At 40.4% G+C, this 13,606-nt stretch overlaps 2 protein-coding genes across 2 annotated transcripts in view; one reads left to right on the plus strand and one right to left on the minus strand.

The window, feature by feature from the left end:
• Positions 1-763: 763 nt before the first annotated feature.
• Positions 764-7,019, plus strand: LOC115426232 (NACHT, LRR and PYD domains-containing protein 12-like). The gene is made up of 4 exons (XM_030144236.1): positions 764-1,260; positions 1,786-1,959; positions 2,321-2,377; positions 6,932-7,019. The coding sequence occupies exons 1-4, from the start codon at positions 926-928 to the stop codon at positions 7,017-7,019; spliced, it is 654 nt and encodes a 217-aa protein (XP_030000096.1). The 5' UTR covers positions 764-925.
• Positions 7,020-12,207: 5,188 nt separating this feature from the next.
• dnah6 (dynein, axonemal, heavy chain 6) overlaps positions 12,208-13,606 on the minus strand; it is a 121,574-nt gene continuing 120,175 nt past the window's right edge. Inside the window, 1 exon segment of the mRNA XM_030144237.1 lies at positions 12,208-12,319. Coding sequence (XP_030000097.1) covers positions 12,216-12,319 — 104 coding nt within the window. The 3' untranslated portion in view covers positions 12,208-12,215.

Below are 13,606 nucleotides of genomic sequence, written 5' to 3' on the forward strand. Positions count from 1 at the left end.
TGAGTGTCGACCTCCTCTGGACTTCAACAACACTCAGATCCTGACTGATATTACAGAGTCCACCTCAGTGGATGTGCTGCTGATGAACCTCATCAGGGGGAACCTGCTTCCATCTGCTCGCCTCTGGATAACCACACGACCTGCAGCAAGCCAATCAGATCCCTGCTGAGTGTGTTGCATGGTGACAGAGGTCAGAGGGTTTCACTGACCACAGAAGGAAGAGTACTTCAGCAGAGGTTCACAGATGAAGAACAGACCAACACAATCATCTCCCACATCAAGACGTCACGAAGCGTCCACATCATGTGTCACATCCCAGTCTTCTGCTGGATCACTGCTACAGTTCTGGGAGGACATGTTGAAGACCACAGACAAAAGACAACTGCCCAAGACCCTGACTGAGATGTAACATCCACTTCCTGGTGGTTCAGGCCAAACTGAAGAACGTCAAGTATGATGGAAGATCTGGACAGATTCAACCTGGAGTCCAGAGACCAAGAAGATGATTGAGTCTCTGGGAAAACTGGCCTTTGAGCAGCTGAAGAAAGGAAACCTGATCTTCTATGAGTCCGACCTGACAGAGTGTGGCATCGATATCAGCTCAGCCTCAGTGTACTCAGGAGTGTTCACACAGGTCTTTATAGAGGAGAGAGGACTGTACCAGGACCAGAGGTTCTGCTTCATCCATCTGAGTGTCCAGGAGTTTCTGGCTGCTCTTCATGTCCATCAGACCTTCATCAACACTGGAGTCAATCTGCTGTCAGAAGAACAAACCACATCCCAGAGGTCTGGATCTGCACAGACACAGTTCTACCAGACCGCTGTGGACCAGGCCTTACAGAGTCCAAATGGACACCTGGACCTGTTCCTGCGCTTCCTCCTGGGTCTGTCACTGCCGACCAATCACAGACTCCTACAAGATCTGATGAAACAGACAGGAAGTAGCTCAGAGACCAATCAGGAGACAGCTGAGTACATCAAGGAGAAGATCAATGATAAACTGTCTGTAGAGAAAAGCATCAACCTGTTCCACTGTCTGAATGAACTGGAGGATGGATCTCTGGTGGATCAGATCCAACGGTACCTGAGATCAGGACGTCTCTTCAGATCTGATCTGTCTCCTGCTCAGTGGTCAGCTCTGGTCTTCATCTTACTGTCATCAGATAAAGATTTGGATGAGTTTGACCTGAACAAATACGATGATTCAGAGGAGGCTCTTCTGACTTTACTGCCAGTCGTCAAAGCCTCCAACAAAGCTGTGTGAGTCCAAACAGAATTGATTGAATTTAGAGTCTGTTTTAGGACATTTTTACACCTTCTTCATTCTGTGTCGAACCACGACACTGATCATATTAATCAACATCATAACTTGATGGAATTCATATCCAATCCATTTCATGTGTATGACAGTAGGAGAACATCTGATCCAGTCCATCAAACATCTGAGTTAGTTTATGGTGGACCATGGATTTAGATCCTGTTTGGTCTTCAGTGCTGGTTCCAGGTTATCTTTAAATAAATCTGTAATTGTATGTGTTACTGAGACCCCCAGATAAATAAAGGGGTCATAACCATAACCATAAATGAACAGCAGTGAAGGTCCATATGGTTTGTCTGTCAGGAAATAGTAACTCAGTGATACATTGACTTTATAACCTGATATTTGACCAAAACTAGGGATTATCTCTAGAACTATTGGAACTGACATGAAATGGAGTTTAGTGAAGGTCAGTTTAATCTGCTGCTGTTTTAAATAAAACTAACCAATCTGTTCTATTTGTGCAGATTAAGTGTCTGTAACCTGTCAGACAGAAGCTGTGAAAGTCTGTCCTCAGTTCTCAGATCCCAGTCTTCTAGTCTGACTCATCTGGACCTCAGCAACAACGACTTGAAGGATTCAGGACTGAAGATCCTATCAAATGGACTAAGGAGTCCAGACTGTAAACTGGAGACTCTCAGGTTTGGATTGTTCAACCAGATGATGATTAAAACCATGATGTACCTGTAGTGGATCAGTCTGACCTGGTTTTCAGAGCAGCTGTTCAGTGTCTGACATGAAACACATGCATGTTCCTTTATTTATATGAAATTAAATTATTTATATGAATTATTTATATGATCAGGTCTTTCCAGACTTTGGACAGGGACTGGACTAATCTTAGTCTGTGTTCAGATCTTGTCTTGAACCGAGTCAGTCAAATAGAAACTGGCTCCAGGTAAATCCCATTTGTGCTGAAATCCATCCACAGAATAACTGTGTCCAACAGCTGACGCTGCTTCTATTCCCTCCTCAGATGATGTGTGATGTTTTGTGTTGCAGACTGTCAGGATGTCTGATCACAGAGGAAGGATGTTCTTCTCTGGTCTCAGCCCTAAAGTCCAATCTGTCTCATCTCAGACTGCTAGACCTGAGCTACAACCATCCAGGAGCCTCAGGACAGGAGCTGTGTGCTCTAGTGGAGGATCCACACTGGAGACTGGACACTGTCAGGTATGGACTGAGCTGATGCACACACAGAGAATGTGTGATAGAACAGGTGGAGCTGACAGGAACACTCTGTCACAGCTGATTCCACATCCTTTACTGAAGTTCCAGACCACGGTCACACATACAGATGTTCAGTAATGGACTGACAGGAACCAGTGAGTGGATGTGAACAGAAAAGCTGGAGTGGATCACAGTGATGTCATGTCCATGTTTAATGCTGCTCTGACCCCCCCCTCCCCCCCCCTTCCTTTCAGGTTGGAGCCCAGTGGAGTCCGATGGTTGAGACCAGGTCTGAGGAAGTGTAAGTGGATTTACATTGGATTACAGATTAAAGACCCCCTACTGTGACGACCTGCCCACCTACTGTTAGTGAAGGTCAACAGGAAGTGAGTGTTTGTCCAGATGTGAACACTCAGCTGTGGGTCAGAGTGGGTGGATGAACCAGTGGTCCAGTGGTTAGAACAGGATAGACCGTTGGATCCATGTCATCCCAGGGTTACAGGTTCATCCACTGTCACTGTCCAAGACACATAAGACCCCAAAAGGATGGACAAACCAGTGTTCACTGTGGGCAGATTTGACTGAGGTTTCAATTCATTCCATTAGATTCAACAGCAGGAACCAAACTGAAATGTGAACAAATAGTCAGTGAGGACTGAGACACAGTTACAGGTTATTGATCTGAGTCAAGAATAGAAAGAATGGTGGAGAATAAACATGTACAGAACCTCCTCATGTTGGTTCTGATAAATGGGATCCATTTGAAGACCCCAGATGATGACATTTCCTCTGTTTGTATTTTGTTGTACTTCACTGATCCATTCATTCATGTTCCTGTTGTTGTGTTTGGAGCTAACGTTAGCGTCAAACTGCATCAGTTGAATCAAACCTTCCACAGTCTGTGCTGAACTCTAGAACTGGAGTAATACCTGGAACAAAAGCAACTTTACAAAGAGAGAAGGAAAACCAAGCTGTGTAGACATGATGGATGTGCTGTTTCTGCTGTGGATCCGTTCACTCCTGGTTTCATTCCTTTCATTAGTGTTGGTGAAAACGGGCTCAGAAACAACACATACATGTATAAAACACTGGGGTGATCTGGTATTGATCAGTATTGTCATTAGAATTACACCTGATTCATCCATCAAAAGCAGTCTAATGGTACCCAGTCATGTGATCAGACATCAGTCAATCAGCTGATCACTGATCAATAACTGTATTGTGTTTTCTTCTGTCCACCAGATTTCTGTGAACTCACCCTGGATCTGAACACAGCGAATGAATACATCAAACTGTCTGAAAACAACAAGAAGGTGAAACGAGTGGAGGAGGTTCAGTCATATCCTGATCATCAGGACAGATTTGAGTCCGAACCTCAGCTGATGAGTTCAACTGGTCTGACTGGTCGCTGTTACTGGGAGGTCCAGTGGAGTGGAAGCGTTTATATATCAGTGACTTACAGAGGAATCAGAAGGAAAGGAGACAGTGATGACTGTGAGTTTGGAAGAAATGATCAGTCCTGGAGTCTGAGGTGTGATGGATGTGGATACACTGTCTGGCATGACAGCAAATACACACCCCTCCCTCGGTCCTTCTCCTCCTCCTCCTCCTCCTCCTTCTCCTCCTCCTCCTCCTCCTCCTCCTCCTCCTCCTCCTGGTCTGATACAGTATCAGTGTATGTGGACTGTCCTGCTGGATCTGTGTCCTTCTACAGTGTCTGCTCTGACAAACTGTTCCACATCCACACCTTCAAAACCACATTCACTGAACCACTGTTTGCTGGGTTTGGACTCGGTTATGGATCCTCAGTGTGTTTGTGTGGTGTGTAGTTGTGTATCTGTAGTTGTGTTTGTGTCTTGGACAGAAACAGCCTCATCATCATTGTCTTTTTTCTTTGTAAATGCTCACTGTGAAGGTTTGACTTCAGTTCCATCTGTTCGTCTTGTGCTTTGTCGTTCACATTAGATCTGATGACACCACAGATGCATTTGTATAAAACTGTATGAATGTGTGGATGAACCAGTGCATCAGTGGGATTAGACGTTGTGTTCATGGACCGCTGGGATTTTCTGTTGCTTGAATGTGTGATCATATCATGTGATTTCTATCCAGTCCTTCTGTGTGTTTGTTTCATATTTACTGTCATGTTGATGAAATGAACTAGAAGGTGAATGTGGTTCAGTTCATTTGTTCAGCGTTTATCAAATACTGACCTGCGCTAACGCTGAACGCTCATGTACGCTTCCTTTAGGTTCAGGAAATAGATTCATACGCTTCAACTGGTCTCACTGTCTGTATTCTTCCATGTGTCCAATGTGTTGGAATGAGCGTCTGACATCAGTCCACCAGAGGGCGCTGCTCTGAATGAACACAATACAAACCAAGAAGAGGAGAGTTTTAGGAGAAGAAGGAGGAGGAGAAGAAGAAGAGGAGAAGAAGAAGGAGGAGAAGAAGGATGAGGAGGAGAAGAAGAAGGAGGAGGAGAAGAAGAAGAAGGAGGAGGAGGAGGAGGAGAAGAAGAAGGAGGAGGAGAAGAAGAAGGAGGAGGAGAAGAAGAAGAAGGAGGAGGAGGAGGAGAAGAAGAAGGTCAGTGATGCCAAACATGGTGACAACAGGAGGTTTCACTGATGTAGACACAGAATGTTAGTTTGGACAGAAATACAGACGTACTGAAGACAGAGGACGGACTGAACTTGGACGTATGAGTGTTGGACAAGGAGCAGAAATGGACCTCACTAAGAAAACCTGGTACAGATAATGATCTTGGATGGATTGGGTCCGTTGTCCTGTTTCTGTAGGTTCTGTTACAACATGATAAACATGCAGATGCAGTTGGATGCAAACGGCCGTTGGGTTTGTTCCGTTTCACATGTTCGGTGAATCATTTCTGACATTTTTATTGTGTTGTAGCAGAGCAGACACACAGAATACAGTCCCATTTGTTCCTGTTGGTTCGTTTCTGTTCATTTCCACTCCTTTGACAAATGCTGTTTGTAAAACGATGATTTCAGACTAAAATCCTTGTATTAAATGAACTAAAGGTGCTGCTGTTTGCTGTGGTTGTTAATGTTTCTGTGTCTTTGGAGGAGGAACAGCAGGTCGTTCGTCCACAAACCCCTCCTCCCCATCAGTGGGTCCATCCCTGGAGGACGTCCACTTGTCCAAGTGTCCTCGAAAGCCTCATGGAAATTGGTAAGGGACCAAAAAATGGACGAATCCACCTGAAATGTTCCCCTTTAAAGTGGAACCAAACAAAAGGCTGAAAACATTAGTGTGATGTCACTGAACCTGGATGAAATGGAAAGTTCATGTTCCAAAGTCAAACCTTTTCCTTTTAGATCCTCAGTCGTGTCTTTGTAAAGTTTCGCTCCTAAACACAGAAATGACATTTAGTGGTTTAAATGAGGGATGGTTCTAATTCACGTGTCAAACATGTGTCCCAGAGGGTCAAATGCGTCCCCCCAAAGGTTCCAATCCGACCCCTGGGATGAATCAAGGTCAAGGTTACTTTATTTGTACCTGTAGGTAGATTTCCTGTGCAGTCTAGGTGATTGCTTTGGTATTACAACAGTACATACACTGAACATGTAAGGCAGGTACTTGATCATGCTTACAGACAGGACAAAAAGACAAAAAGTGCTCAGTGTTCCACCATTCATCAGTATAGCAGAATGGATAAGTTAAAGAATAAAATAAATAAATAAGATCAAATAAATAAAAGCAAGATGCAATAAAACACAATAAAAACCAAAAAAGATAAGAACAATCCGGGATAAAAACCAGCGTAAGAACATAAAATTTAAAGTCACAATAATAATAATAATAAATTGAGCTAAGAAATAGGATAAATAACTAAAATAAGTTAGTAAAGTACAATGTCACTATTTCTTACTGAGTTTAGTGACGGCGCAGGAACAAAGCTGTTTTTATAACACTGTGTTCTGCACCTTGGGACTAAGAACCTCCGTCCAGAGGAAAGGAGCTGGAATTCACTTCGTAAAGGATGGGAGTCATTATTAAGAACTGATGAAGCCATCCTCTGGACCTGTTTAGTGTACAGGGAGGCGGGACAAGACTGGGACTCACCAATCAGGCGACTGGACCATCTGACTATTTGATTCAGTGAGTTTCTCTCTGCAGCTGAAGTCTGACCGAACCACGCCACCAGACAAAAAGATAAAACAGACTCAATAAAAGAACGATAAAACAGAGTTAAGATGGTTCGGTCAATGTGGAAGTGTGTCAGTTTTCTAAGGCAGTGGAGGCGCTGATGGCCCTGTTTACACACACATCTGCAGTTTTCATTAAAACTCAGTTTTTCATCAATTATCGTCCCAAGGTATTTGTATGATTGCACTTGCTCTATAGTCTGACCTTTAATTAAAGTGACTCCGTGCCTGTCCTGCTGTTTTCTAAAATCGATGATCTTATCTTTTGTTTTAGATATGTTCAGGTGAAGGTAGGACTCCTCACACCACTGGACAAAGTCATCAATGACAGGGCCGTGACTGGTCTCCCCCTGTTTGAGTAGGCTGACTATAACTGAATCATCTGCATACTTAATGATGGTCCTGTTTTCATATTTACTCTGACACATATTTGTGTAGACAATGTATAATAGTGGTGACAGGACACAGCCTTGAGGAGAACCAGTGGAGGAGAACACTGGGTCGGACAGAACCCCATTAATCCTCACTCTTTGTGGCCTGTCTGTTAAAAAGTCTAAAATCCAGCCCATCAGATTTTTACTAATCTTAAACTGTTCTAAAAGCCTTTTGGTTAAAATGTGGGACTGGAATTTACAAAGTGTAAAAATTCCACAGTCAAGGCTGTGGAACTCATTTTAGTTGCGGTTCCACATACAGAACAATCTGATCTACAGTCAAATAATAACAGCAGAATAACAGACAAAAAAAAAAAAAAAAATGACTGCAGATTTTCTTCTGGGTTTGATGTGAAAAAATAATATTACATTACATCTGTAAATAATGACAACTTCAAATTTTTGTCTTTGTTTTAGTGCAAAAAATAACATTAAATTATGAAAATATTTACATTTACAAACTATCCTGTAACAATAAAATGTGAATAATCTGAACAAATATGAACAACCTGAAATGTGTAAAGAAAATTCAGCACAATTTCAACTATTTTCTGCCTGTTACTAAATGTTTAGTGTCTTTGTAGATCTGATCCATAATGCACATGGACAAATGAGAAGTGGAGGCAGAATATTGTTAAAATTGCACTGATTTTCTGAAGAAATTTCATTTTTTTCCAGGTTATTCACATCTTTTTTGTTTGGATAGTTTATAAAAAATAAGTATTTTCATAATTTAATGGGGTTTTTTTGCACTAAAACACAGACAAAAATTTGGAGTCGTCATTATTTATTGGTTATTCTGTTATTATTTTACTGGTTCGGCCCACTGCAGATCAAATCAGACTGAATGTGGAACCTGAAAGAACATGAGTTTGAGAGCCCTGAGCTAATGGTTCCAGGAAACACACCAACAGTGACATCTTGTGGCTGAAACCTGCTATTACATATGTATATGGAACTTTGTAGAAGAAGGAGGATTTGTAATATTTTGTATTTATACTTTTTTTTTAGTTTATCAATATTTTGTTTCCAAAAATGATGAAACCAAATGGGTTAGAGACATGATTTTATCAGGTCATTAGTTTGTAAAATTAATTTCATAGTGATCATAGAATATTAGATTACATTAGAGTAAATTAGATAACATTAAATAAGATTAGATTAAATTAAATAACTTTAAACATTAGATTAGATGAGTTTTTGTTTGTCATTGTAGTCATGCCATTTATGTCTTTTTTTCATTGTTTTATTCTTTCATCTCTTTTCTGTTGTTTTTCTTGTGTCTTTTATATCATTTTACTTTATTTGTTTTGGTCCATTGCTTTTCTTCAGTTTTTAATGACGTTTCTGTCATTTTTTTTTTTTTTGCTGTTTTCTTTGTCTTTTCTGTCCTTTTTTCTTTTGTTTTTTAAACAATATTTTCATTGTTTCCTTTTTGAGTTCTTTATGTTTCTTTTCTCCTTATTTTGTCTTTTCCTTTTTTTCTTTTTCATGGTTTTCATCGTTTCGTCTTTGTCAGTGCATGACTTTGTTTCCTTTTTCTTTATTTTTTTTTGTGTTTTAGACTGAAGTACCTGTAGTTTTACTGGATTAAACCATCATATTTTCAGCTCTGAATTTGTTTTTTTTAATATTTATCATTTCTATTTATTTGATTGAGTACATGTTATTAATAATATTATTAATCTTTTTATTTTCCTTGAAATTGAAGTGAAGTGGAGACAAAAAAAGAAAAACATAAAATAACACATTAGAAGCAATTATTCATTACCATCATTGTTTTAGCTGTAGTTTTGTCTTTAGTAATTCAATAATTATTATTATCGGCTAAAATTTACTTAGGGGGTCAAATGAGTGGCCATTTTTGTCAAAAAAAAAGTTGTAAGAAATGCATAGAACTCTGTTGAAATAATGCTAATACATTTGTGCACAGACTACTTATATTATTTGACAGTGGAAGCTATATTGTCAGAAATATTGGATTTTCAATAGCACGTGTATGTGAAAACTTTTGCTGGTGGACGGACGCGACATTACCCATGATGATCTGGTCAGTACCAGTACTTTATTAGGAATAAACTTACAGACTTACTATTGCTAATTCTCCTCTTATTCATAAATGTTAGTATTGTGGATCTAAAACAATAACAGCTGACACAAAAACACAAAATGTGGCAGTGGACGGATGTGACATGGTTGTTACAGATCCCATCATACTGATGCTCGGCAGCCATGTCACCGTTTACACTAATGATCCCTGTGCAAAAAGTAGGATCATAATTATTTATTGTATAGTTTATCATCATACTAAAGAGGAAATAACAATATAGAATTGTTATTTCTTTATAAAAATGCTTATTAGAAAACTGTTGATTTAAAAAGTGACGTGTGACATTCTTAATGTATGTATTGGTGTAACATAAGCAGGATGGATCAGCACCATACTCCATATTGAACCTGTAAAAATAAAACATGTGATATGTAGGATATAATCTGGTAAGAAAAACTGGGGAATCTAAAAGAATAGAATATTTGTTTTTCAGGTAAATTCAGTTCAAATATAACTTGGCCATTTGTGACATGAAAATATGGCATTAATTGTGATGAAATTGGACATTTTTGAGCTGAAAACATAGTTCATATGACCATCAACATGTTGCGACAGAACTGAAATCCTGTAAATTTGCATAACTTGCATTTACCAACACAAAGTTCCTTTGAGGATTCACTTATATTGATTTCTTATGCACAAAGACAGAAATAAGACCTCTAAGCAAATTTTAGCCGATAATCATGTCATCATGTAATATTATAATCATGTAATCATTTATTATAATCATGACATCATATATTATAGTCATGTCATTATATAATATTATAATTATGTCATATAATATAATCATGTCATCGTGCAATATTGTAGTCATGTCATTATATAAAATTATAATCATATCATCATATAATATTATCAAAGTAAGCTGATCTTCCTCATACCCCCCTCGGTCCACACACTTTGCCCCTCCTGCTCACTGACAGCCTGCCTACCCAGTCTGAACTATCAATCTTTTGAATAAATTTAAGAATTTCTTTATGGGAAAAAGAACAAAAAAAAAAAAAAGAAAAAGAGGCCCATGTAAACAACATGTGTCTAATCTCACCTGCATCAGGTTAATCGGTCTGTGAGAAATAGGTTGGGCACAACTCTGTGGTTTGGGTGGGGGTCCAATACATAGACCAGATGGAGATGACAAATATTAGCTCAATGAAAGTACAATATGATATGAATGTAGATTTGTTAAAGCTTGTTTTTGAAAAGCACATTTTTTGTTACACACTAAATACTACCACTTTAGTTTACAGACGCTCATTTTCCATGTTGGTTTTTAGTGCTGTACATACTTCCTGTTGACCCTTTGCACTGACGTCAAAGTTATCACGTGACTAGCGGTGCAACGCCAGGGTGGACGGCAAATGCAACACAATAAACAAACAAATGAGCGACAGATTATGGCTACCAGCACTGAAAATAAAGTTTTGGAGTTGTCCTGCGAAGTGACTCACCTTACTGGACGGCACAAAGAACGTTATTTGGAGAAGCTAGCGATAGCAGGGCTAGCTACCAACCCATACCTTCTTCCTCCTGATGTGTTTACGGATCTATCAAATTCCTCCAGTCTACCAGAGTTTAAAGCACACGATCTGTAGCATTATGTTATAAATGGAGTGTCCCCATACACAGGTGCTGATCTAAAAGCAGACTAAAGTCTGGATGATACCAGTTCTTAGTCTCAGGTTAGATTACCGAGTCGCTGTGCTGCGCTCACAGCAGAGGAATGGATCTCATAATGGTAAAGGTAAGCTACAGCTAACGTTAGCTAGCTAGCTGTGTATGTTTTTAACATGTTTCCCCAGCATGCCATCAAAACTCAAATAGACTGGAACCAAAAGCAGCTCTAATTAACTAACATTGTGTAATAATGTTAGTGTCTGTCATCAGTATCCGACAGTATTAGCTCTGTTGTTGAAGTGTCTGCCTTTCTACTATCTACACACAGTCATATGTACAGTTCCAGCACTAGAACGTATGGAACAGCATAACGACAATAACAGTATTTCTTTTAACATAATGTAGCTGGTAAAAAAGGCAGCCACTACAACAACAGAGCTAATATTGAAGGCTACTTATGACAGCCACTGGAACAGAGTGGCTCATAGTAGTTAACCCAGTCTACCACCTAGCTAGCATTTGGTGGAGCTAATATGCTCTGGACACAAACAGCCTGTTCTATCTGTAATATCAGGTCCATCAGATCCAGGCTCTGTCTGGAACCAGCTGAAACCATGGGTGTCTGAAGAAGGATGGAACTGTTGTGTGCGACCACTGTACGTGTAAAGCAGGGTTAAAAAACGAGAACGTTCAGATCAAATTCGATATTAGCCAATTTGCCGTCCGGTGTGCAGTCCGGCACTTCCGCCGTCTGTCATGGCGCTTGTTTGCGGCGCGAACAGGGGCATGACGTAACATGCAAAGGGTCAATGGAGGGTATGCACATATGTCACCCCCCCGGGCCACACCCCTCTAAATCAGACGAGTGGCACAAGCAACCTGCATAAATTAAGTGTTACCTGACACCAAAGGGGATCCACAAGATTAGGTTTGGTTTCGGATTTGTGGATCCATCTACTTCTCTTTTTTTCGTCTTTCGGTGTCTGTAAAACGATAGCTCCCACTGCTTTTCAAACCTGTTCATACAATCAATCGCACAACAGCTCTTCCCCAGTTTTTTTATTTAATATTGTTCTTCAGTTTAGACAGTACTGAAGCCAACGCTGCCACTCATCTCCCTCTTTCTGCCACTCAGTGGGCGAAACCACAGTGACTTCCACTAGCAGTGACGTCACGTGCATACCCTCTATTGTCACCTGTTGAACTAACCCTGGCCTGTTTACAGTTATCTGAACTATATGTGTGGGGATTGTGCACCAGTACACTCTCAACATTCATCATGTCTTTGAAAAATTGTTATAAATAATTCCACTAAGGCTTTAATGCCGATGTACTGTGTTATATTTTAGAAGTACATTAAAAATGACAAAACTTTTTAAATTTAATATGGAAAAAACTTAGTCATCCAGCTGGCACAGGAGAGCAGATGCTTTGGATATCCAATAATCACTGGGTCGCTTGGATGGAAGCAACACTGTCACGATGAAATTAGTCGAGTGACCTAGAAGGAGACACAAATGAAAGGCGAGAGAAAAAATTACAAATCAATCTTCAATAGCTTTAGTACAGGGACAAAATTATTTGAATTGGTTTACATCAGGTTTTAACAATTTCTACAAAATAACAACAAAGGACGTAGAAAAGCTAAACACGAAGGATTTCTCCATGTACAGCTCTGTCTCAGGGGGTTAGGGTTAGCCCTGGGGGGTGTTTCCCATATTTACATTTCTAATTTTGGATTTTCTTCCCCTTCATGGAACATTGTCTCATTAAACACCTTTGTCTTTCTCTTACTAGAGACATGTGAATCCTCATTCATTGTCATTGAACTCTCAGTCATAGCATCTATCAGAAATTGCAGTACATTTTACTATAAACTGAAGTTTCTTTTAGACAGCACTTCTGTTCTGGGAATATTTCACCTTTATTCCAGAACGACGTCTGTGTAAATGAAATGGTGGATCGTTTGGTTCCACCTCTGTCATGGCTCTGTAACACCTCTGGAGGTAGGAACAGAGTCGAGATGAAGGTGGAATCATGATTCTGGAACGTAATGTAAAAGGAACACCTCTGATTCCACAACCAAGATGTGATGATGTGTGTGCGACCCCCCTCCTGGGGGGATTTAAAAATGAGTGCGGGCTGTGTACAGTAAACAAACATATCAACATGACTAAAACGATGTCAAACTGGGGAGACGCCGAGATCTGCAAGCTGTTGTCACTTTGGGCGGAGGACTCTATCCATGCTAACATTTGCTGCGCTCTGTTCATCCTCCATTGTTTTTGAGAATCAACACCGTTATGCTGGGGGTATTTCCAATGTGCAAGTTATACATCACACTATAAACTGCGTCACTGCCCCTTTGGTTCTGGAACACAGGTCTGTTGTGTAAAAGTCCAGCCTGTCTCACCTCTGTTACTGCTTTGGCTTGGCTGTGGAAATCGGTCAGCGGTGGTAAAAAGGTGGGATCACCATCTCACCTCTTTTCCAGGATCTCTGTGTAAAAGTGGCTGATGATACATACATGCCATTCTGATTTACACAAATTCCTTTAAGTGGTTGATAAAGTCCCCCTCCCTGAATGACCACCTTTACATGGTGGAGGGTTTGGAATGTCCAAATGATGTTGAGCTATGTTGTTGGGGGTGTCTAGCCTTTGGTAGTGTCTCCCTCACCTGGCTGGGCTCAGCCCAAAGGGGCTACATGGGACCACCCTCCTGTGTATGCAAAACCTACAGGAGCCATACATCTCTGGTGCATTGGAGATCATGCATCAGCCAGCTAC

The sequence above is a fragment of the Sphaeramia orbicularis genome, chromosome 9 (assembly GCF_902148855.1).
Source record: "Sphaeramia orbicularis chromosome 9, fSphaOr1.1, whole genome shotgun sequence".
Lineage (NCBI taxonomy): Eukaryota > Metazoa > Chordata > Actinopteri > Kurtiformes > Apogonidae > Sphaeramia > Sphaeramia orbicularis.

Excerpts from the sequence above, each read along its gene's own strand:
- LOC115426232 (XM_030144236.1), top strand. The coding sequence starts at position 926 with ATGAAACAGACAGGAAGTAGCTCAGAGACCAATCAGGAGACAGCTGAG. Across the intron at positions 1,960-2,320 it reads TGTAAACTGGAGACTCTCAG|ACTGTCAGGATGTCTGATCA; the intron begins GTTTGGATTGTT and ends TTTGTGTTGCAG. Across the intron at positions 2,378-6,931 it reads TCTCTGGTCTCAGCCCTAAA|ATATGTTCAGGTGAAGGTAG; the intron begins GTCCAATCTGTC and ends CTTTTGTTTTAG.